This window comes from Monomorium pharaonis, unplaced genomic scaffold (genome assembly GCF_013373865.1).
Source record: "Monomorium pharaonis isolate MP-MQ-018 unplaced genomic scaffold, ASM1337386v2 scaffold_373, whole genome shotgun sequence".
NCBI lineage: Eukaryota > Metazoa > Arthropoda > Insecta > Hymenoptera > Formicidae > Monomorium > Monomorium pharaonis.
In genome coordinates, this window is record NW_023415663.1 from 1 (window position 1) to 25,000 (window position 25,000).

Consider the following 25,000-nt stretch of genomic DNA (forward strand, 5'->3'; position numbering starts at 1 on the left):
ACAGGTATCATCGAGTGCTCATTTGTCAAATCGAACGTCACTGATGCCAAATATTTTTCTACACCGATACTTTTGGGTGTAAGTAGAAACATAGAAATGAAACATAAAATAAATTGCAGAGTACCGCATTAATATATTTGCTGTTATAGATTTTTTATAATACTATCTATTCTTAGAATAATATGATATATTTCTAATACTATAATATTCAATTATTGTGCATAAGAACTTTTATTATTATGAAAAGGTTTACAATTTTTATTATAAATAACTTTGAAATTAAATTAAAGAAAAATTATTCCAAGTAAAGATATAAAAATATGCGTCATAAGTATATAATTATAAAAGATCAAAACCTTTATGGAATTTCAGAAAAATGGAGTTGAGAAGAATTTGGGATTAGGTAAATTAAGCAGCTACGAACAGAAACTTCTGGATGCCGCTATCCCGGAGCTCAAGAAAAATATTCAGAAGGGAGAAGACTTTGTAAATAAAAAGTGAAATCTTTATTGGGCCTAGCTGGATAGAACGTGATCTTTTAAATTTCGCGTGAGAATTTCCGGCCTTTGTTGCTCGTCTCGCAATCATGATAAATTATTAGAACAATTAAATTTTTTTATCGTAAAAAACAAAAATTGAAGAATGTATCTTCCATTTTTTTTATCTACCGTGCGCATGTAAACGTAAAAATAGCACTGCGGGACAGATTGTCGAATATCAAGATCATGTGTTATAAATGAAAGATGTAGAAATTACAAAAAAAAACTATATATATATATATATATATATATATATATATAATATATATAATATATATAATAGGAACTTGTAAAAAAGGAATAATATAATAGGATTATACACAATTGGAATATCGAGCAATTTCTTGTATAATATAGGAAGGACTTCAATAAATGCTCTTTCGACTTTGATTAAACATAAGAAATTTTTTCTCCTTTTATCAAATTTGTATATTTATTTATTATTAAATTTATGTTTATGAATGAATTAAATTGTCTTCGAATTAAAGCTTGATTTGCCTGTGTATCATGATTGACCGATCAAATTTCACAAGTTTACTTTTAAGTTGATTTTAAACGACAGACTAAAAGGTAAATGTAGCGATGTAACGAATTTAGCCGATAGATTTACACGCGCATGAACGGGAAGTTACGTATCATCATGTATGTAAACACCAAGATACCACAATAATACTCAGATCGACAACCTTGAGGTAGACAGTAACGAACTCTCGGGCATGTAAGTAACAAGAATTCATCTATCTCCGCAATTCGTGCGATAGTGCAACGTGATTGAAGTGATTTTACATATAATATACGGAGTGATCCGAACATAAGTATTTCATGACGAGACGCAGGCTAAACAATCGAAAGCAAAAGAAAGCAAAATTTCACAAATCAAAGGAACCCGTTCAAAAAAATGTCCAATCGAGATCTCCAAATTCAAGAAATGACAACAAAGGGAAGAGCGACGCGTCGCGTCCGCATCAGCGTTCTCCGGAATCCGTGCTGTTCGAGTCGCAGCCGCTCGGCGACGGCAAGCTCAGCCCGGAGATCCTTTCTAAACGATCCGGAAGGAGGTCGAAGGATTCCAAGAACAATTCGAAAATCGACAACGGGACCGCCGCGCGAATGCTCGAACAATCCAGCCCAATCTCGTCGTCCAGGAGAAGTTGCGAAGCGGATCTCCCGATGTGCGATTTTAAGGGCAGCGCAAAGTGCGCAAATGATTTTTCGAATCTAGAAGACTCTGGAGAACGTCAGAGGAATCGTGCAAATCATGTCAAGACGATCGTCGGCGATCCGTTCAAGGAGAGCTGCTCCTCGTTCAATTTGCCGTCCTTGAGCAACGAGCCAAACAACGCGACGAACGGAACGGCCGACGACGTGACGCGCAACGGAAGATCCTCGCTGAACATCATCCCCGAGAGGACGGCGATGTCCCGATCCAATTTAAAATCCCAATCATGCGAATTTGACGAGAGACGATCTCCCAGCTCGTGTCAGCAGGAAGACCATTACATACTTGAAACGATGAACGATTGTTACCTAGACAAGACGCTCTCGATGAACGAGAATTTTATGCACGAGATAGACGGTTACTTGGACAAACAATCGTTGGCAAAAGATCGCGAATCGAAGCTCTCGTGTTTCACGATCTTACGGGAGACCGACAAGCGAAACGAACTCGCTGACGAATTATCGCAAGATAATTCAGACAAAAAGAAGAAAAAAAGGAGCGACGGCAAAAGATTCGACGTCACCCTCGAGAAGATCGGCGAGCGTTTGACGGAGAATTGGCGCGAGTTCCGGAAGATCTTCGTGCACCTGCGGCGAGCGAACAGAAAGACCCGCGAACCCGAGGATGCTATCGCGATCGAACGCAGCGAATCCTTGCTGCACAAATACAGGAGACTCCCTTACGCCATCTCCGTCTCGACGCTATCTCTGCCCACATCCGCGTTAAGCGCCCAGTCCTTACCCTCGCCGCGAAGGGTGATGGATCATGATGAGAAGCGAGAGGCCGAGAGTACCGAGATCCCATCCACGGAGTCCACGACGCCTCGCGTCGGCCTGGTAAAACGTTGCCGTCGAACGACCTTGATGTTCGAAGACGAGGGCGAAGGGGATGAAACGATTATATATCGGCAACCGGCGACTCGCTCGGATATCACGGATCCACTTCCGGAGGGAAAGAAGGAGGACCAGCGACGCTCGTTTCCGCCGGAATCATCGTCGTCGTTTTGCGATGAACCGCGTCAGGAGAGCCGCGTCCCGGAATCAAAGATCGAGCTATCCGACGGTCGCTGCGACCCTCCGCAAAAAGTATACAATTCACGTAAACAAAAAGATATCTTTTGAATTTCTAAAAGATATATTGGGATGTGTCTTGTTTTTTTCCCCCCCAAAAGTTACGAAAATATATCTTTTAGCTGAAAGATATTTTATACAACATTTTGAGATATTATTCTGAAGGTGTCTTGAAGATTTTTTTAAAAAGATAAAACATATTTTATGTAACAATATCTTAAAAATATTTTTGATAAGTTTTTCGCAGAATTTTTTTACATATGTGAATTCTGAAAGATTCGTATTAAAAATGAATTTTTTTTTTTTAAATTGTAAAATTATATAAACTCTGAAAAATTCTGAGAATATTTTTTCAGGAATCTTTTAAGATGATATAGATATCTTTGAAATTTTATAGAATTATCCTCAATAAAATCCGTTTCGACAATTTTTAGACATCTACATAGAAATATCTTGAAGATATCTTATTAAATATCCATAAAACCTCGATATATGTTGTCTGAAAAATGTTATTCGCTATTATAATATGAGTATTATAAAGTATTTTTGTTAATAATTCATGTCGTAATTCAATATGATATGCATTGGGGAAAAATAGAGATCTCATGCAGAATCTTACCAATAGTGTCTGTATTTTAAGTTGCCACGCGTCAGAAGTGTACCTTACGCTAATTCCTTTTTTCCTCACGATAACTCGAAATTTCTTTCTCTATGTTTTCAAACAATCAGATAGAATATCATTGGGACAGCACTCGTAAGCACCAGACGCCCCAAAATGTTGCAACGCTACGGAAATCTCACAACCACGTATTTCGACGAAGAAACAATTCCCGTACGATAATCACGTGGGTGATCGCTATCTGCATTTGGCTAATAAAGAAATTGCTGCATCTCGTAAATGTCGTAAGTTTCTTGAAATTTATTCGAAATAAAGATACTGATTTCCTCATTGCAGCCATATTGAATTACAGCCGAATCTTTCTATTTTTAACATATAAAATCGAACTTCGTATGCTTAACATGTAGAAAATAAGTTTTAATTATACAAAGACAATCTTATAAATATATTTAATTATGCACACGTAAATATTTATTATTTGATACGATAATCGCGATTTCATTTATTTTAGCTGAAATTTTAAGACTAATTTTTTTCAGAGTTGCAAGACTCTACGACAGAAATTGATCCCACCTTCGTCGAGTTCTTGGACGAAGAAATTTGATCGTCTAGTGGAGACAATGCATTCCGAAAACGAAATGTTATATGTAATGTCGGAGAAAATGACGCGACTTTCGGAAGATTTTGTCCAAGTAATACGATGAATATACTTTTGCTTTACATGAATCTATACATTAATTAATCTGTATATTAAATAAAAAATGTATATATTAATATTATACCTTCTTGATCCGCATCATAGGTACGAACGAACACCGAAGTCGCTCTTAATGCCCTGAGAGTAGAGATGAATGACTTTCGTGAAGCTAGTAAAAAAATGACGGAAGAGAATCTGGCGTTGCTGCGAGAGCTGAAGAATTTGGGTGAAACGTTGAAAGAAGTCTGTCAAATGAAATCTGTGCAACCGGTCTCCTTACCTTCCTCTTTTCCTTGTTCACCTCCATTTCCGCCTCCACCTCCACCTCCATCTCCACCTTCACCATTCCCTCCGCCTCCTCCTCTACCGCTGTCCTCTTTGGCATTTCCTCTGGCATCTGCACCTTCATCACCACCACCACCACCACCACCACCACCACCACCGCCGCCGCCACCGCCGTTACCGCTGCCTCTTTCATTTCCTCCAAAAGCAGGTATCTCGAAATCATTATCGATGCCACCCCCGTCTCTTGCGTGTCTCTCTTCAGTTTCCTTACGGTCCCCAATGTCATCGAAAATACAACCGACGACTCCCAACAGTAACAGAAACAAGAACAGAACACCCACAAGAAAGTGTTCCACGCCATTGCTTAACAGGCCTAGCATCACCGTTGAGGATCTACTGAAAGTCACTTTGAGAAAGGCTCCCCAAAGTATCAAAGTATTTATCACAAAGAACCACATTTTCCAGAATTAATAAGATTGGATTCAACAATTAAAAATATTTTTTATACTTATATTTAAATATAATGCAAAACAAATTAGTTTTTAATTTTGTTTGTTTTTGTCGAGTAAAAAATTAATCTATGCAGTGTTCTGCAAATTGAAATTTCTCTTCAATTCAACGTTCGATCATACTCGATGTTTGAGAATGTAAAAACTAATAAATTGTTCCGTTCCATTTCAGGAAAACAGACGAAATACTGTACCAGGTCCGAAAGGCCCACTCGTATCTTTGGAAATGTTGCGTAACGTAAAACTTAAATCTGCAAAACGTAGACGTGACGACCAAACTGGAAGATCGCCCAGAACCGGCAGAGTTCTTAAAAATCGAACTGCGAATGTTAATTTGTCGCCAATTTTAACCGGATCGGAGGGAAATCTAGAAATGATTTTGCGACGAGTAGACCTGAACAAACCGAGGAGACTCTTGTCCAGCTCAAGCAGCTTCCGCGAACGCGATTTCGCAAAGGAGACACAGTTTCAGTTATTGGAAACGCTAAGCCAATCGCAATCCGCACTTGAATGAGTGTCGCAGTATTAATTATAGATCATGACATCAGAAGCGACGGATTTAAACAAATTATTGAAGAAAACTCGTACTATAAAATAAAATAATTTACTTGCTTTGCATATAACTCATATAACTCGTACCAAATATATTGCATCAAAGTTATGATTCATGAAATTTTATAAAGATAATTAACTTTTTAATTTCTATTATTAAATATGAAGGCGAGAAAATCAATTTGTCAGAATACGTGCACAAGAAAAGAAACTGATTTTCCCTTCTGATATCACAATCTACAACCATGAGAGACCGAAAGCTTAAAATTTAAATTATATTACATTATTTCACTTCAAATTATATTACACTGATTTGAAATTATGTATTAACAGACGTATGACCTATTCGTCATATAAAATTAAAATATTTTTATTTAATATTAAATTAATATTTAACTCGAGAGCTTAAAGTTTCTTGTTATGTAACTTTCTCTATAATTGGCTGGCCGAAAATTAAAGAAAATCAATTGCTTTTTAATAAAACTGTGACCAAGGCATAGATTCGTAATTACTTTATTTGTAGCTTTCATGTGTGTGGTTTTACAGAAAAAAAGATTGTATCCGGTGTATTCGCATCAACTGTAACACAGAGCGTTAAGAACGCATGCGGATCCAAAAATGTAAAATTAATTCCTCCGAACGATGATGAAAAAAAGCATTTTTATTTAATCGTAACGCTAAATTGTCATTTAAACCAATGAAATCGAACAGATTCAAAGGTGGTTTGAAATTTCCAGATTTTAAAATGATATGGTCTCTGATTTATGTCCGTATTTATGAATGTATAACCGGATATTGCTCGATTGGGCTAATTAATTCATCGGCGTTCAGAGATCGCTACCACCATTCGTTGCCACCTGACGCGTTTCTTTCTTTATTTGCTTTTATGTAGCTAAATTCCTTAAAACACTTTGCCGCACAAATACATGCTATGTACTTGAGAAATATATTTATATATTTATATATATATGCGCGTGCGTTTTACAGCCTACGACGACATCCGCCTCGCTCCGCAGTTCTTAATTTAGAGCTCTGTTTACCTTGCACACAGTTTTCGCGCGATTTAATCTTCTCGATTATAATCGACTCGATCATATCATATACTCGAGTTGATCCTACCCGAGTTACTCGGATGATCCCTCGCGTCGAGATTATTTTTTTCGTTTTTTTTTCCCTTCTCTTTAGCCTATTTATTACGTTCTTACAATTACATTCGCAAGTATACTTACTTACTTACGAGAGCCGGTTGATATTTTGAATTATTTCTCGTAACGTGTGTCGTTTGTAACATGATTATCAATTTTACCGTTACAATACCTAAATACAGGGGCACGATGGACACTAATTATTTTCTGCTTTTTCGTCTTCCTCGAAGAGGTTGCGATCCGCGTTTCTTTCTCGCCGGATTATGCCGAACTTTCAATGTTGTTGTCCAACGCCGCGCTTCTCTGCTGCGCTTAAACTCGGCGTCTCCTCTCCATCACGTTATTCAGCGAGAAAACTGAGTGAGCTTAAATGGATTTTGGTAATTCTAGCTATATAATAAGTAGATAAGTTTAATGCGTAAAATGGTCAACTAGCTAAGCTTACCTCATCGATCTGAAGAAAAGATATTTTTCACTGTGTAAATCTCTACGATCCCGACAGACTCTTCATTACAAGAACAATGGAATGTTTGAACGTAAAAATCGATGGAATGGCTCGTCGATGAATCGGCGAATGGATAATTACAAATACTGATTCCGACTATCGTCCATCCGGAAGGGAAGGACGAGGATAGAGAAATATGAATATATTTATAATATATATATATGTATATATATATATATATATAGAGCGTAAATTGCGTGTGTAAATGTGCGGGTGGAAAAAGTCGGGGTACAGTCATTTATTCTGTTCTTATACCACAGCAATCGATATTTAGTTTACACAACGGGCGTATGAAAACGTACAACCACATTACAGACTAGCTAGATAGTTACTTTGTTTGCTGTGAGTAACGTAACGCGCTAAAAAGGCTCACCTACGATAACGTAATCTTTTTCATTTTTTCCCCTTCTTTCTTTTTTCACTTGTTTTTTTATCACGACGCTGCTCATCGAGCTGACGCGATGGGACGCACTCGCCTCGGAAGAGATGCGTAAAGGGACTGGAAATCGAGAGATCGCCGTCAGAGAAATTTCGATGATACACTTTACCGCTTCTCGCTTACATTTACTCTCTCGCGACGCGGTCTCCATTCGAAAGCTCACAAAATCAAGCGTTATTGCATTTGACAAGGTACAGAGGGTGGGGAAGGGGGGAAGGGAGAGGGCAATCGAAGTAAGCACATTCTCTTCTCCTCAGCTCGGCTATGCCAAGAATTCATGCATTTAAATTTGTTTTCTTTTCGGCTAACTATAACATTACAATCGTATCGGATCTTGTCGGAAGTACATCTTATTACAGGATACAAGCTCGAAAGCGAGGTCCGTCTTGACAACTGACAATGAGGGCGCCGCCATTATTTCCGTAAAGAGAGAGGAGAGCACGGGGGGAGAAAGAGAGGAGACACGCGCGAATTATCCTCAAATTAAATTGATTTACACGCATATGCTAACAGATACTATAATAATTACAATAGGCGCGGTAAAAAAAGCGAGGAACGAAAAGGAGGAGATTGGAGGAGGAGAACTCCAGGTAAAGTGGAGATGTAAGAACGGACAGACATGTAAATATATCCCGATACATTACGTCATGCAATCTATACGCCTTTTTGTTCCTCTTCCATTATTGCAAAACATAGGACACATAATTCATTCTTATTCACTGTGAATCAAATCTGAATTGCCGAGGCTAGATACCGACTGACGCCGGCATCGACGTCGGCTCGACGTTCTCGACGTCGTCCGCAAGTAACTTCGATCGAACGCATGCGAAGTGCAAATACGGTATTTTCTCTCGATACGCAAAAACGGGGCAATTAAAAAGTGCCTTTCTCCTAAATGCTTTGCAGTCTCTCTATTTACCGGAAGGTGCGATTCCTTTTGTTTCGTTATTTTCTGCGTGCTCTGTAACTCAATCGTATATATGTATATATATATATGTGTGTGTGTGTATGTGTGTGTGTGTGTACGTAATATAATGCCGAATGAAATGAACGATTTATTTATTAATTCTGTTGTTGTTGTAATTTGTTGTCACTGCTGTTGCTGCTGCTTTATTTTGAAGTAACCATACGGTGCGTGCTTTTTTAAGGGTCACGCAAATTTCTAAAGATCTCCCCTTCCCACCCCGAACTGCCACCTGCTGAATTGGTTTTTTTTTCTTTTGCTTACGAGTTATTTAAGAGTTTTTTCTTGTGTCTCAGTTTTATATGCGCAAGATAACACTCACTACAGCTAGAGTTACGATACGTCCTGGTCTTCCACATCCTGCAGCTGCTCCTTTTGTTCAGCTTCACCTGCGTAACAAAAATACGGATATTATATCAGTAAATAATGTTAAACATAAACAAATAATGTTTGTCAAACAAATTATGTTTGATAAGCGGAGCAATTTGGTGTGAGATAGTTTCAAATAAACTTGATTTGTGTAATTTGATTTGTGTGACATCTTTCTCATTCTTTTTTTTTAATATAATAAAGATTGAATGATAAAGATAATATGTCGCTCACCAAGTGCAGACATGCTGGGAGGATGAGGATGTTAGGAAAAGGGTATATCTACGTTCAGGCATCGTGGGTATCAGCAGCACTATCGTCTTGCTGATCAGACTCGGATTCTGAATTACAAAGTAATGATTCCGCGTTCGAAAATTGCATGCAATTTATAATTTCTTACGAATCAAAATAAGTTAAAAACAAGCTTATAAAAATATAAACACTCGAAATGAGAAAAGTAAAAAGTCCAAAATGTCCCACAAATCGCGATCTTAATTTTTAATGACTTTAATATGTTCTGATAAATTCAAAATCAATATTTCTTCAGAAAAAAATATTGAATCATCCACATCAACCAGTTCTCAAATCATATTTTCACAATATACTATTTGTGCTAATAAAATTATTAAGCCTTTATTATGTTAAATCAATCAATTTGTCAAGCAATTATATAACTTAAAAAATATAATAAGTTTAATCAATCATCGCATACGTGTTAAATTATAAAATGTTAATTTAAAGCTCTATTAGAAGCAGTATAACATACAATACAAAATGCATCTAAATGTAAAATCTCTAAAGTTTTCTCCAATAACCTTTCGACAATTTCATATCATATATTTACAATTTTTCAATCAAAAATATTCGCCTTATTAAAGCAACAAAATTAAATATAAAAAACCACAACTGAACTTTCTTAAGAGTTAAAAAAATTCTTCCATGTCATTTTTAGAATTCAATAAGTTATTTTAGAATTCAATAAGTTATAAATTTATTAAAAAGAAAAAAAAGTTCACATATTATTTCCATCATGGGAAAGCGTGCGTAACTTCTGGAACACCGTAAGTAAATTACGTGAGACAAGAGTATCCGATAAGATCATTCTATCGCAATGTACGGTATTCGTTTGCGTGTCGATCGATCGAGGACAAGCGAAGGTACATCGTGCATTCTAGCGTAATCAAAACATCCCTATGTCGGTTTTGCCTCTGTAAGTAAATAGGACACTAACCATCTCCCTGCATATCCGACGTCCATAGGGTAAGGTTGTCCCTGAGGAGCTGCATTATGAGAGTGGAATCTTTGTAGCTCTCTTCAGACAACGTGTCCAGTTCGGCGATCGCATCGTCGAAGGCTGCCTTCGCCAAGCGACACGCTCTGTCAGGGCTGTTGAGGATCTCGTAATAGAACACGGAGAAGTTGAGCGCTAATCCCAGGCGAATGGGATGGGTTGGCGGTAGCTCCGTCATGGCGATATCACTCGCTGCTTTGTACGCCACCAGGGAATTCTCCGCTGCTTCCTTTCTGTCGTTACCAATAGCAAATTCTGCCAAGTAACGATGGTAATCACCTTTCCTGAAAACACATCAACGATGGATTAATAATTCATATCACAAGCTGAAATACACTATGGTGTAGTCATTCAACAGTTTATTTTACGATTTCCATAAAAAAAATAAAAGAAAGAATAAAGAATTAGACATTCGTGGTCTTTGCGTTAAGTAAAAATGAAAAGACAAAGTGTGTCAACAACTAATGCAAATTATCTTCTCGAGTAAGACGGTTTTAAAAACCATGTAATTACGTAATACAAAAAAATATCTGATCATTGTGACATAATTGTACTTTCGATCATCATTTAATGGCACAAGTTTTATATAAACATAATATATATCTAGTTTACTTTAATATGAATAAGGAGTGATTATTGTAAAAAAAATGTGTTTAATATTAAAATTAATATTAAAATTTTAGCGTTTATGAACAAAACATTTACATTTTTTGCTTCAAAGAATAAAATGATAGCCAACAGATAAGACAACAAACGAATTCTCACATTTTATAATAGAAGACTTTGGATTCTCCCGTGGAGGCGCACGGTATCAGATGCTTATCCAAAACGCCGAGGATATCAGCGCAAATATCCCTGAGCTCCTTTTCCACTTGAGATCGGTACTGGCGGATCATCTCTAGTTTTCCCTCGGCACCCTTGTTCTCCTCCTTCTGCTCGATGCTCGAAATTATTCTCCAGGAGGCTCTCCTCGCCCCGATTACATTTTTATACGCTACCGAGAGGAGGTTCCTTTCTTCAACAGTGAGCTCTACGTCCAACGAGGCCACCTTCTTCATAGCCTCAACCATCTCTGCAAACAACACCAGCAAACAATATCGTTGATAATAAGTTCATTCGACTCGTCATACGTCATAAGACGATATTTAATCATTACATAAAAAATTATAAGTGAAATAAATGTAAAAGTAAACTGTATTTAAAAGAAATATTTGATAGAAAAATATATAATTCTTTACGAAAAATAATTTCTAAACAAATGTAATTTTTCTAAAACAAATACTGATCTTATGTAATAAAAATCATCTTCGAAGTAACGGAAGTCACTTTCTAAGGAACAAAAATACTGTCCTTATATATAGCATCTTGATTTTTCCGCGCACGTTGACGATATATAACATTTTTATCTACTCGTGACATTTATAATAATCCTTAAATAGCAGAACTGCCGAAGAGAGTCTTGGCTTATCAAAGTTTCCACATAAAAATATAACATAAAAGTGACCTAACGATTTAATAAAGCAAGTCTTCATTTTCACATTAATTCCAAGAGAAAAAACCTGACGAAACATACAATTAGTCAATCATTTATTTTATGTTCCACGAGCTTCTCTATGTTTATCCCGCAAAGTTCAGGCTGTCAAAGGATCCCCCTCCCCACCCCCCGTAAATCATCGCGGAATGAACTCCGTGCCGTCCGTGAACCTGTTCGTTTAAATGGCGTGTGGACGTTTGGCCTATAAAATGTTACGTGCCCGTCGCGGATGCAACAAGAGCGCATGGAGTGCCTTTGGAGTAAAGGGGATGAACGCGTCGGTATATATTAATCCACTGCCCCTTGAACTTTGCACGGAAGTCACCAATACGTGTTTATCGGCGCATATTCGAGCAATATTCGCTCGGAAACACGGTCGCTTTTGGCCTCCAGATGTTTTCTCGCGTTCGCTCGCAAAGCCTGCGCGGTTCCATAACCGCCGACGCTGCCAGCCCTACAGCTTCATTAAGCGAATGCAGAGACTCGAAGATCAAGAAATTGCGCGAAGAGAGAGAGAGAGAGAGAGAGAAAGAGAGAGAGAGAGAGAGAGAGAGAGAGAGAGAGAGAGAGAGAGAGAGAGAAGAGCTTACAAAGAAATGTCAAGTGTAATACGATAAAACTATGCCATAGATCGTTAATAAACAGCGAAAATGATTAAAAAATGAACTCGACGAGAAATTTAAAGTTGCGAGAATTTGCCACTGCAAAGGAGTCTCTCATCTCTCGCGATGAGGTATATCGCTATAACTTCGGTTAATGTCGCGAACGACATATCGGAGATAAATTGCGAGTGCAAATGTTGACTCTGTGACGCGCACAATCGCGGCGGATTAAACCGTCTTTTGTGCCTTCCCGAAGGATCGGAAGAAGTCGGAAGTCCCTGTCCCTCGACTCTTGAAGTTGATATCTCCATTCGAAGTCAGAGAGCCCGAATTCAAGAAATTTCCGCCTCCCCCCGCCCCCTCCACACATTCGCTCGCACTTTGCGCGCTTAAAATGGTACAAATGGTACGTCGTATCTCGGAGAGCGGAGAGGGGGAGGCTGCGGGAGGCAGCGGACTCCGGAAACCCGAAGACCCATAACCGGCGTAATAACCGAGAAGGGAGGAAACGCGCGTGAGAGATCGATGCTCAGGATCGATGCGTCGCACGCATCGACGTTACCGACGGCAGCGAAGCTGTCGTTGATGGTGGTGGTGGTGGTGGTAGTGATGGTACCTTCAAGTTCACGGGGGTGGAAGGGGGTGAATGTGACGTAAAGCGGACGTTACAATGAACACGATATGTACGTATATACCACGGTGTGCAGCACAACGTGGGATAGCAGCCAGATCAATACTTTCCTTCTGCTAACCACCCCTCACCCCCTCCTTCTGTCCTCCTTCCTCTTCCTCCTCCTACTTCTCTCGTCACCTTCTCTCACCCTTTTGCTCACCCATCCCTCCCCCTTGCCCGGTTTCTCGGGCGAACCCACCCTTTCTCTCTCTCTCTCTCTCTCTTTTTCCTCCACCAGTTACCCTCAAATTCCAACCGTCACTCCTCGCCCTCCGAGACACGTCCTGGGAGAGTCACGTCGTTACGTCGCCTCTACTCTAGCTTTGCCCCTCAGGACCGATTATGCCAATGTCGTTAGCTAACCCGAATTTTCGGATTATCTCGTGTATATCACAGACAGTTGAGATGATGATCCGGCTGAAAGAGAGAGAGAGGGGAAGGGATGATGATCACTCCGGAGTCATTAACTGACTCGTGACTGTGAATTCTAAATCGTACTTAAAATCCTGTTCCTGCCGCTTCTACGAGCCTGCCTCTCTCTCTCTCGCAGGACAACATAATTATTTCTCGATAAAACGTCAAGAGAGAGAGAGAGAGAGAGAGAGAGAGAGAGCAGTGTCAGAACTCGTCGCAATTCAAAGGGAACTCTTCTTTCGGAGACAACGAGGGGACGACGAATCGATTTCCATTCGTCCAACTTTTTTACGTAATTACGCCCGGTATCGGAATTCCAATACTTCATTTTCAAAGGGGAGATTCCGCAGGGACGATACGATTATTTTTTCTCTTAAAGCGCCGGAAACCAACATTTCAAGTAACGATTGCATTTGAACCGACCGTACTGACTTTCGGCCGATTGAAAGTGGTTTCGTGCTGAAAGCATAATTCACCAATTGCAGAAATTCCGCAAGAAGGCGAAAAGAAAGAGTGATTCGCCAATTAGCACGGCACCGAGAAAGGAACAATGATTCGTTAATCAGTGTCATAGGATCTCTCGATCTCGTTATACCGGGTGACGCATCAGGAGGAAGTGACCCTGAATCGTCAAGGGTCAAATAAATCTTAAAATAAAAACGTGCATAATGCCGTTTAACCCATGTAATATTGCGCTTTAAATTATTAAAAATATATCTCTCAACTAATTACTTGTTACCGTATTTCTGTAATTACTGTATTTCTTTCGCTCTGACAACCGCGCTGACTCCAAACTGCCCGTTTTTATTTTAAGATTCGTTAAAACGTTCAAGAGTCCTAGGCAATTTGTAATTTTTACCTCAAAAGGAACAAGATTTTACTAAGAAATTATTAAGGAAAAGAATGAAATTGCCGTACATTCGTTATCTGTCACTCTTCTCACGTCACTATTATTTTTTAAATTATTATTGAACAAAAGATTCGTGCAATATCGCTTTTTAATATTCTCTTATCGCAGATAGAATTATCGATACAGACTATTTTTCGCATATTTGTGTCCAATGCGTCCCGATGAGCGCATCTCCCTCTTCTCCTCCGCGAGATTACGCGGAGATTTCGCTGTCAAAGTCACGCAGCAGGAGTAAACGCGCGGAGACAGGAGAAAAGGAAGGAGAGGAATGAGAGAAGAGAAGAAAAAGGAGAATCGCCAGGATGCTTCGGGAAGACACGAGACCGAACCGAAACGCGCACGGCGTAGGGACTGAGAAATTTGACCGTCTCTCCCCTCCCGCGCGCTCCTCGCCGTCGCATTCGCACGATCGTCTTTCCTCCCGTCTCCCCGCGCCGCGCTTCTCTCCCGGCGTCGTTCCTCGTGGAACCGACACGCACGCATTGCCTGCGTCGGGTCCCTCAAACCGAGATCCTGCGAATCGGCCGTGCTCTTTTATTGCCGAAAGATAGCGAGATAGGAATGACAAGCGCCTCGCGGACGCGATCGATAAACGAGCGCGAACGCCGAATCGCCCGGCGAGCGTGTGCCGACGCTCGATAATCGCGCACACGTCCGCGACGAGGTCGCGTCGATATTGAGAGAAGATGCACGGAGAGATCGATCGGATCATCGCCGTTGCCGTCGTCGTCGTCGTCGTCGTCGTCGTCGTCGTCTTCGACAACCGGCACGGCGACGGAGCGATCCGGCGTGGATTTTCGGCGCGAGGATCGGCTCGCGTTCCTGGACGCCTAACCTGAACCCCGTTAACCCAACGGACAGAGGAAGAAGAGGACGAAGGGAAGGGGGAGGGGGAGAGGAGATAGAAAACGCACGAGAGGATCGAAAGAGTCGGCGGCAAAAGCGACATCCGGCGTGACGTTCCGTTGGCGAGGTCCATTTTATACCTGACGCGCGGCTCCGGCGCGTTTGTATGAGAAAGAGAGAAAAACGAGAAAGAGAGCGGGACCCGCCTCACTTTTTCTCGCGCGCAGGCAGAGAGAAAAACCGAAATGTCGGGGGCGAACCGAGGCGAGTCCGTGATCCGCGAATCGTACAGATCATGTCCGAGAGAGAGAGAGAGAGAGACTCCGAGATTCTCGAAGAAATCGGAACAAGAGGACGTCGGTCGTTCTCTTTTTCCTTCTCTCCCCTCCCCCCCCTCTCTCTCTCTCTCTCTCTTTCCCGGTCGGTGATATCTTTGCGCGCGTTCAAGGCCAGATGCCACGAGCGGGGTACCCTCTGCGAGCGATTACAGGCGGAGGCGTCTCGGCGCGCGTCTACGCGTCACAGCCGTCTCTCGTCAAGGAGAGAGAAACGAACCCGGTCGCCGCTTATCTACCGGCGAGCGAGACGTACGTGGGCTCTCGAGAGAGAGCGGAGGAAGAACGACGATACGCCGGGCGGGCGATACGCCTAGCAACGACGCGTGCGTCCGCCAGCGCGGCGCGTCGTTCACCGATCGCGGGGGCATGGAGAAGGAATCGGGGAAGGAATCGCGCAATCTGAGATCCTCGTGCGTGCCCGTCGCCTCGCCCCGCGCCGCGCCACGCCGGGCCGGGCTAGTGAACGGACGAAACGGACCGACAGACGGATGAGCGGGCAGGCGGGCGGGCGAGCGAGCTGAGCGAGCGAGCGGTCGAGCGGGCGAGCGAGCCTCGCCGGATCGACCGTCGCGAATGACACGAGTCGATATCGCCGTCCGGCGCCGCCACAAAGGAACGCCGCCGGCAGCTACGACGACGACGACGACGGATATACGCCGTTTAACGATCGGCAGCTCCGAACCTCTCGATCAGGTCGCGCGGCAGATCTCGCGAGCGAGCGGCTCCCCCGGAGTTAGCCTCCTCGACATCCGGGAGCAGCACGATGAGATAGGAAAGGTTATTATTCGTTGTCGGTCTGCGGCGACGAGAAAGATCGAGTTGCCGGGATCAAGGGGAACCCCGGCCCCGTTGACGCGTAGCGTGCACGGTGGCGAGAACGGGGAAAGAGAGGAGAGGAGAGGAGAGAGAAAGAGAGAGAGAGAGAGAGAGAGAAGAGAGAAGCCCGTTGACACGTACGCCGCGAGACGCGACGAATAGATTTCGCCGCGCGATACGTAGATCGGTTTCGCACGAACCGGCTAGATTGCCCTCCTCTGGCCACCCTCCTCCCCCCGCCCCCTCCCCCCCATCGGAAGGAGAAATATCTACTCACCGTCGTAGCGTTCCGCTTGCTCGGCGAGTTTCGCCTTGTAAACGTTGTCCTCCCGTTCCGACATCGTGCGGCTCGCGCGCGGATCTCACGGGTCAAAACGGCTAAACGAGGAGGGTCCACGCGACGGAGTGTCGCACCACGCTCTCTCTCTCGGGTACACCCGTTCGGCAAACAAACGCCCGAAAAACTAAACAACGCAGCCACACCGCACGCACGGAGACGTTACAGGCCACTCGCAGGCTCACTGACCAAGATGGCGGCGCCCGCCAACAATCGAAAGCAGTTCCCAGTCTCTCGCGCAGCAGCTCCGCGGATGGACTCCGCTCGCCATGCGCTCGCGCCGTGTATTACTACGCCCGTGACGTCATTGCCTCTCCGCCGCCGCCGCCGCCGTCGCCGCTGTTCCGTCGACGAACGGACCAACGGACAAACCGCGCAAGCGCACGCGTAATATTGTATCAATCTCTCTCTCCACGTTCCATCCTCTTAACGAAAAACCAATCTCCCTTCGTACAATCCCTCGCAAATTCAACGGATATTCACGTATCGCGGGATACGAATCGTGCACGCCGCGCTTATCGCCAGTCGCGCCTCCGTTCTTTTTCCGGCCGCCTCTCTTTCGAACGAGGAACGAGGAACGCGGAACGCGAACCGGGAAACACCGGGCGATCGGAGACCCGACGGTCACGCCGACTCGCGGTCGGTTTCATCTCCTTCTACCTCTTTCCTTTCAACCGATCGGGGCGTTCTCGAAACATTTGAATCATCGTCCGAGCGAAAGGCGCTAGTTTCTCTCTCACGCTCTAACGCCGAAAGATCATTACCCATTATTTCCAGCTTTACTATAAAAAATTCCGCTGAGAGAGAGACTACACATTGTAATTTTATCGACGTGTGATATCGGCAAGAACCCTTGGAACGAGATGTTATCGATAAAATATCCGCAACAGAAAGAACTGTTTAATTATTAATTCGGATCGCGTGTATATAGCTCCCCGATATTATTTAATTGATACACATTATTTATTCGACAGAACGAAGAGTCGCCTATAATAATACAATTTACGGCCGTTTATACGACGATGGGGCTGACTGTAAAAAGGAGACACCACAAAATGAATATTCCTCTTTGTAGCGAAGCATATTTGTATTTTTTTTCTCTCTCCCCACACGAATCTGCTAATGTACAAGCGCTAGTGATCCAACTTCACTACTCTCTCTTAAAACACACATGCACGCACACAAACACACTCACTCTCGTCGCATTTTGTTAAATTATTTATTTTTATAATTAATTTTTGTATTTATATGTATACAGGTGTGTGTATAATATATATAATCATTTCAATTATTATAAACTATTAAAATTGTAATACAGCCAGAGGACTTAGCGTAATGATCATTGTAGACGTTGGCTGCAAGCTAGCCGTTCCGTTCGGCTTTATCGAACAGGTAGCCGTGTACCTGATAATGATCTGTCGCGAATGAAACAGCCTATGTGCTCATAAGTAAGAGGGATATACAATAAGTTTCATCAATTAACTGTTATATGTACATATCGGCATACATACATACAAACACATACATACATACGTACGTACGAATTATTCGCTATAAATCGGTCGCACACGCCTATGAGTGCACACGTGTTTCTATACTACAGCGATAATTTCGAGAAAGAAATGATCGTTACGCTCGAGGACCCGACTTTTCTCAATCGGGCGGAGCGGCACTTAGGAGCCTTTCAATTGCGCCTCAAGTATTTGCTCTTGTTCCATTTCGGTGATAACGCCGTCGCATACCTCAGCGTTATAGCTCGACAAAAGTATTCGGAGCGTATCTAGCGTGCTTGAAATCTGTGCAGACGTGAAATGGCATGGTTTCTTTTTTCGTTTCTCCTTCTTTCTTCTTGCGAGAACAATGTTGGCCAAACTTGGAAGCATCATCGGTATTTATATTACGTGTAAAATATCGATCACATTGCGCGCGGGTGTATCCAAAATCACTGAATAAATCTTTGAACGTATGTAGATGTACTGTTCCTTAAATTCGTACCAAACCGTCAGGCTTTATTTTCACTTGGAATATTTCTTGGACTTTTTTATTACAGCATCGGATTAAAAGTGTGCAATGAGGAAAAAGTTGTAAAACAAATTACAGATACTGATGCGTTTAAATTCGTTTTTTAATATATGAAGATGTTCTTTATTTCTGATTTTATAGAAATAATTCGTATGTAAAATAAATGTCGCATTCTGTATCAATTCGAATGTCGATTCTATTCCTCATTGCACTTCTTTCTGCATCAATACGGATACTTTCAACGGACCGATTAAAAGTAATACAATATATACATTTTCGTGTGTATATATATATATATATATATATATATGGTTTCGATATTTGATTTCGATAAAAATAAAGTTCAGGTTAATTTCTAGAAAATTACATAAATTAAATTCACATTTGTCTAAAAATAAGTCGAGAATACTGAATATATTAAAATGTAGAACCTAAAAAAACTGAAGTTTTCTCTCCAAGCAACTTTTTTATCCTTTTTCTTGACAATCTTATTGCTATTTTAGTTTTAGGCTAAATTAATGAAATATTCGAAATTTATTCGACTTGCTCGACGAGTTTTATGAATTCATACATACTAATATAATAAAACGTACTTAATTGAATTGAAAAATTCAAAATTGGCTATTCATTAATTTAGCACATAATATTAAAATATAGCACTCAAGCGTATATCAAACATCATGTTGGATTAATTTCATAATATTAGTTTCATTACTTGAGGCAAAAAAAGGAAGAAAAAGAGGAAAGAAAGGGAGAGAGGTAGAAAAATTAAAGAATTAGAAAAGGCGATGACATACGCGTATAAATTGCATACCGTATATGTCAGTTGCCAACTAGTTCGTCCATTTCACTGGAAGAATTAATTACTAAACCATATCCCCCTAACAACCCCATTATCACGTCAACGTTATTTCATAAGCATTTAAGTCTCGACCACGAGCAGTCGAGACTTCTAAATCTCGGCTACCGTCACTTTTAAACGATTTAAAACTTCTTCACGCCCTGCATGTGTATGTGACGAAGTCTCATCGTATAATTGAATCTATCTATATAACAAACTAAAATATGTTTGGACATCGCGACCAGTCACCTCTGCTCTTATGTTCCCAATACTCGCCATTATAAACGTAACAACGGCTGTCCGTGTATGGATCCTGCTTCTTCTTAAACCATAGCGGTTCGTATGCCTCGTAAGGTAATCCTGTGGGAAAACGTAGAATTTCATGAACAAAAGAGCTCGATTTTCGCAATACGATACAACCCTACCTTGTGCAGCGGCCTTTTCGGTGTCGTGCTCTCGAGCCCGTCTAGCAGCCCTTTGTTTTTCCTCTAAACGCAATTTTTCTGCGTTGGCTTCGTCCCACCGTCCATCCTCCATTAACCGCTGATCAGGCCTTAATCGAGAATCAGTCGGAGCTACACCTTCTTCTGGTTCGTTCAATTGACACGCTAGTTCCGTGAATGAATAATATTTTTCACAGTCTTCACTGTAAAAATATATTGCAATATTAAAATATTGCATATACATTAAAAATGTTATCCATAAATTTCTAATAAGATTTTTCTTCATTGATTTTTATTTAAAGAGATATTTTTCAGCATAAAGATTAATTCAATTGAAAAAATATATATTAATAAAACTATGCTTTTTCCTTATTATCATAGTAGTTCAACGATGTCAAAACATTGCATTTCTTCACAAATACAAAAAGAGAATAGGAACAAATACAAGATCAACATTTTTATTTAACAGATTCAATTTTTACACACACACATTATTGCCAAATACTTACGTAGGCATACGTCGTTTCCAAGCTAATATGTAAGGACCTGTCTTATAGACTGGATTATCGGGTGTGCCAGATGTGCTAATTACTGGTGCAATTTCTATCTTCGAATCCCATGTACCCTGCACTACCCATTTGACCTCCTTGTTGGAATTCATAACTACGCCTTTCACCTTGCGCTGACTGTCTCGCGAAAAGTACGAGTAAGGTATGTACTTCAAATGGCACTTGATACCTTCCTTATGATTTACAATATCCATATCACCGCTCTGATCGACCCATAATCTTCCAACTATAATATTATGTACTGTAGTAGTAACTTTACGCCATGTGTAATGTTGTTGACCACTGTTAAATTCTAGATGAGCAGTACCCAAAGGAATCACCTAAATTATAGAAAATTTAATTGTCAGAGATTTAATAATCAGAGAATAATTACATTTTGAAAAACACAATAAAGTCTTTTGACGCAGGTTTGCAATTGATGTGTACTTTCAGATCTATAAACCAGGACAGGGCTCGTACCTGCAGATACTTTCCACGAAATTTAGAAGCCATTGTAAACTCTTGCCAACATCGCCATTTTTTTCCTTCGCAATGTTGAGCTACCATAGGCGGATGATGAGACACTTGTTCCGAAATCGCGCGCCATCCAAGATCATCCGTACGATCGCATTCGTAAGTTTCGCCCAAAAGGGGATTGAAAGGTTTTCCCGTTCTCGCGGAGGTTGAAGCGTAACTAGACACAGTGAATGCGGCTACATAAGCCATCTGTTCGTAACTATCTGTACATTCCGCAGCCCTGTGTGAAGAAAAATCATGTTGGTCAATTTTTTTCTCCGTTCCACAAAACAGACTCAAGCCAAAGATATACAGACCTATCGAGAATATCCGCGTATTCGTAGTCTTCCGTTAGTCGTTGAAGCATACTTAGTGGCTCAGAGAAGTTAACTGGCATGGGAATTTTTGACAGATCTTTGCCAATGCAGTTTTTCATTATACTCCATAGGTTCAAGGGATAGTTTGGTTTGTCAGGTACCCTGGTCCTTCGCTTCCGTTTGGTGGTCATCCCGGTGCTGTTGCCGCCATTATTGGATCGCCAAGTCTGTTGTATACGGAGACACATCTATTGTTACTATTGCATCTATCATCAATACATGTTGTCGTTACTTAAAACGAGAGAAAAGATATTTTAAAAAAAAAAGAGTAAAAATAATGTAACAATACTTACGTTATCCAGGTCGTCCGTGACCGTGACAGGTGAGGGAGTCTGCGCCGCTGTGGAATCGGTCACAATGAGAAACGAGTCTGCGCCCGTGGAATCGGAGACAGGCAGGGGCGTCTGATCACCTTCCGAGCTGGAGCCATCGTCGCTACCCTGGGAATCGGTACGATCTCTCGCGTGGGAATTGCTCGTGGCGTGGGGTATGGTTAGCGTGAAAGTGTCAGATTCCTGGGCGTCGTAGAACTCGGCGTTGTCCTCTTCATCCTCCGACGGCGATGTCGCTACCGCGGGATCTGCAAAGTCGAAATGTCCCATTTGACGGAGCTTAACGGCAGGAACAATGCGCGCGGGGAAACTCGGAGCCGTGAGGGGCTCCGAAAAAATCGACACGTGACGGCGAGCACTCGCGCAAAGGTCGTTCAGTCGTTGATCGAGGGCTCAGATAAGCATCGAGATAAGGGCAACAACCGCGAGGCGTCTTTTATCTCGTCTTCGACGTGACGGATACGAGGGAGCGCGAGGAGGTTGGGAAACGAGCGGGCGCGCGGCAGAGAGGAAAAAACTCGCGTGGCACGATCCAGTCATTCGCGCCCGCCGCTCGCGCGTTCGCGAGATCGTAATCGCGTAAACGAAGAATCGATACTCGACATAGTGTCCCGCGAGCCCCCGCGCTTCATGGCACAAGACCACCGCGTGACCACCAACACACTCTCCGTCACCTCGAGTTCATTTCGCCCTGCCCGCCCTGTCGCTCGCGTGTCTCACGGTCTCTCCTACCCCCCCCCCTCCCCCGACGACCTGCCCCGGCTAATTGAATGTGCCGCCGCCGCCGCGCTCCGGATCCCGCGCTTCTCCGCGGTCCGCGACCCGCTCGATCGAACCGGCGCGGTGCGATCACCTTCTCGTCCACGGGAGAGGACGCGCGGTACGGCAGGTACGGATGAAAGGAGCGAGGGAGGAGACACGTCGCGCGCGGGTCAACGCGAACTCACACGCACGCACGCACGCACGCACGCACTATCTCCCGGAATCCCGCGATCTCTCTGTCTCGGTTCCTCCGACGACCGCCGAGAACCGAATGTTACGAAACGTACGCCAATAAACCAACCGCTGACGCGCGTGTCAGCACCTTCCTCTCCGCGGGGGGACCGATCGTCGCGTTCCGACACCTTCCGTCGATTTCCCGTCGCTGCCCGCGCGAAAGACGTCGACCGCACCGGAATCTTGGAATCTCGCGAGGCCGCGTTGTCGGTTACAACCCCGAAAGGAAAAAAAACGTAGGAATTTTGGCGAGACCGCACTCCCGTCGATCGAACGTCGGAGTCGGAAGGAAACGGAAGCACACCCGACCACCGTGTCATGTGCGGACGTACATACATAAGTTATTACGTTACCATATATATATATAGATATACACGACGCGGATAAACGCTCTTTTGTCCTATGTATATACAGCGACGACGTTATGGACGGACGGACGGACGGACGGACGGACGGATGGGGCATACGTAGCCACGGATGACGTAATCGCGCGATAATGCAACGCGATGCTTCCGCGCGACCGGCTCCGCTTGGAAGCCACCTAGCGCGGCCGCGGACAACCGGCGATTGCGGGCGCCGAGATTTAAATTTAACAAAACTGAAAGATTCCATGGGTTACAACGGGTGAAATTCTTTTTCTTTTCTTTTTCTACGAGAAGAAGGGTAGATGAATAAATTGTCGGCGTTTCGGACGGACACGGCTCGGCTAAATGTCAATGCAGGACTGGAGACGCGAATCTAAAAATATAATATTTGGTTCCGCGAGTAATCTCCAGCTTTGGAATTTTTCGAATTGTCAATCGGACATTTAATTCCGGGAATATTTAATTAGCTTCTGAAAGATCTGTGATAAACGTTGACTAGAACAGAATATTTAATTAGAGCTTCGACTGTGATTTCGCGCTATTATAAGATTTTTTTTCATACAGTGCAGCAAGAAACACTGTATACAAGCTGTTGCAAATTCACTGTATGTCCTTTTCAAGCAATTTTTTTTAACCAATTTGAAGCCAATCAACGAAAATGTCGAGATACTGATGTTTTAGTCAGATGCAAGAAAGGAGGGTTTATTGTGAATGAAAATGTACACAATAAAATAACAAAATTATTCTTCAGTTAAAATCAGATCGCATCAATAAAATTTTAATGTTAAGCTTAGTTGTACAAAGATATAAAAAATTAGAAAACGCAATAAGAAAATGACTTATCGCTCGACATTTTACTAAAGAAAAATTGACTCTAAATCATGTCAAAGCGCACATTCAGTGCTTTTATAAAATATTTTATATATTTATATATATTCTATATATGTTCCATATATTCTATATATATTCTATATATTATAAGCTTAATTATAAAATTCGCTGTGATAATTATTCTAAACAAAATTTTGACAAGAATCAAATCTTGTTAAGGTACTCTAATTTAGAGTACGAAAAAGTGCATGTAAACTAAGTGGGGAGTAAAAAAAATACAAATTTATTTACGTGAAGGTCTGTGTCCTCCTGCAGGTGTCGCTGAAGGAATCGCGTGTTGCGCGGCTTCCTCCAGGTGGGAATGTTGCCTAGCTAACTGTTCCACCATCTTCTCTATTCGTACCTTCTGGTCACGCTCGTGCTGCAGCAGCTTTTTCCACTTAGGCTCCTGTTGCTGGGCTACTAACAAGTAATCGCTGCTCGTCTGCAACGTGTTCAATCTGTTCTTGAATTGCGTTTCGCGTAAAATTACATTGGTATTAGATCACATCGGCAAAGAAAATGCCATTGTCAAGGATACTTCCGTAAATGAGGCAACCTTGATTGCCATTAAAATTGAATTGCGTTCTTCGCAAATCTTACGGATTTCAACGTAAACGTTGAACACGTCATTCATATAAACAGCTAATTACTAATTATATCTCGAGATATTCCCCTTCTCTTTCCTTTCGTTAGATGAATCATTCGATCAGTAATGTCATAGCGAGATAAGATTTACGAGACTCACAAAGAAAGTTCAAAAAGTCCAAACACTCAGCAAATCTAGTAATTAACGCGAATAATACTTACGATATCTTAAAACTCAGACATCTCCGAATGTAAATATATAATTCGACTTTTTTTCTGTTGAAGGAGATTTTGTGATATTGTTGTATTAAAAAACTATCATAGTTATAACTAAACATTTTGAAAAATAATTTTGAATAGAAAAACGAACTCTTTAATCGATGCCACTATTACTTGCTGTACTTGAGTAAACACCCTCAGTAAACACAC

At 42.0% G+C, this 25,000-nt stretch overlaps 4 protein-coding genes and 1 long non-coding RNA gene across 8 annotated transcripts; 2 read left to right on the forward strand and 3 right to left on the reverse strand.

Annotated features, from left to right (window-relative positions):
• Window positions 1–6: 6 nt before the first annotated feature.
• Window positions 7–742, forward strand: LOC118648329 (malate dehydrogenase, mitochondrial-like; the record flags this gene model as incomplete). Its single annotated transcript, XM_036294657.1, has 2 exons — window positions 7–78; window positions 373–742. Coding segments are annotated over 2 exons (201 nt in total), but the record flags the coding sequence as incomplete, so codon positions are not given.
• Window positions 743–1,053: 311 nt separating this feature from the next.
• LOC105839754 (myosin tail region-interacting protein MTI1) lies at window positions 1,054–6,091 on the forward strand. 3 transcript variants are annotated; one of them, XM_036294654.1, is made up of 5 exons: window positions 1,054–2,843; window positions 3,558–3,731; window positions 3,987–4,139; window positions 4,250–4,637; window positions 5,111–5,314. In XM_036294654.1, the coding sequence occupies exons 1-5, from the start codon at window positions 1,362–1,364 to the stop codon at window positions 5,173–5,175; spliced, it is 2,262 nt and encodes a 753-aa protein (XP_036150547.1). In that variant the 5' UTR covers window positions 1,054–1,361; the 3' UTR covers window positions 5,176–5,314. The 3 variants fall into 3 exon arrangements, with proteins under 3 accessions (XP_036150547.1, XP_012541725.2, XP_028045236.2); XM_012686271.3 differs by having other exon boundaries at window positions 1,063–2,843; window positions 4,250–4,864; window positions 5,111–6,091; XM_028189435.2 differs by lacking the exon at window positions 3,558–3,731 and having other exon boundaries at window positions 1,063–2,843; window positions 4,250–4,864; window positions 5,111–6,091.
• LOC105839756 (14-3-3 protein epsilon) lies at window positions 5,990–16,941 on the reverse strand. Of its 2 annotated transcripts, XM_036294656.1 has the most exons (5): window positions 16,614–16,941; window positions 10,969–11,275; window positions 10,144–10,487; window positions 8,866–8,932; window positions 5,990–8,778 (listed from the first exon to the last, which is right to left on the reverse strand). In XM_036294656.1, exons 1-4 carry the CDS (start codon window positions 16,675–16,677, stop codon window positions 8,877–8,879), a joined length of 771 nt encoding a protein of 256 aa, XP_036150549.1. In that variant the 5' UTR covers window positions 16,678–16,941; the 3' UTR covers window positions 5,990–8,778; window positions 8,866–8,876. The 2 variants fall into 2 exon arrangements, with proteins under 2 accessions (XP_036150549.1, XP_012541734.1); XM_012686280.3 differs by having other exon boundaries at window positions 7,827–8,932; window positions 16,614–16,940.
• Window positions 13,236–16,606, reverse strand: LOC118648328. The gene is made up of 2 exons (XR_004965247.1): window positions 13,511–16,606; window positions 13,236–13,429 (listed from the first exon to the last, which is right to left on the reverse strand). It is a non-coding gene; the product is annotated as an uncharacterized LOC118648328 (long non-coding RNA).
• Window positions 16,942–17,741: 800 nt separating the features above from the next.
• LOC105839755 (oxysterol-binding protein 1) lies at window positions 17,742–24,428 on the reverse strand (the record flags this gene model as incomplete). The annotated part of the gene is given in 7 exon segments (XM_036294655.1): window positions 17,742–19,896; window positions 19,962–20,182; window positions 20,489–20,868; window positions 21,008–21,284; window positions 21,361–21,587; window positions 21,714–22,000; window positions 24,236–24,428. Coding segments are annotated over 7 exon segments (1,728 nt in total), but the record flags the coding sequence as incomplete, so codon positions are not given.
• Between the last annotated feature and the right edge of the window lie 572 nt (window positions 24,429–25,000).

Coding starts and splice junctions, on each gene's coding strand:
- LOC105839754 (XM_012686271.3), top strand. CDS start 1,362: ATGACGAGACGCAGGCTAAACAATCGAAAGCAAAAGAAAGCAAAATTT. Junction 3,732..3,986: donor TGCTGCATCTCGTAAATGTC/GTAAGTTTCTTG, acceptor AATTTTTTTCAG/AGTTGCAAGACTCTACGACA. Junction 4,140..4,249: donor TTTCGGAAGATTTTGTCCAA/GTAATACGATGA, acceptor TCCGCATCATAG/GTACGAACGAACACCGAAGT.
- LOC105839756 (XM_036294656.1), bottom strand. CDS start 16,677: ATGTCGGAACGGGAGGACAACGTTTACAAGGCGAAACTCGCCGAGCAA. Junction 11,276..16,613: donor GCAAGCGGAACGCTACGACG/GTGAGTAGATAT, acceptor TGTTGTTTGCAG/AGATGGTTGAGGCTATGAAG. Junction 10,488..10,968: donor AAAGTCTTCTATTATAAAAT/GTGAGAATTCGT, acceptor ATGTGTTTTCAG/GAAAGGTGATTACCATCGTT.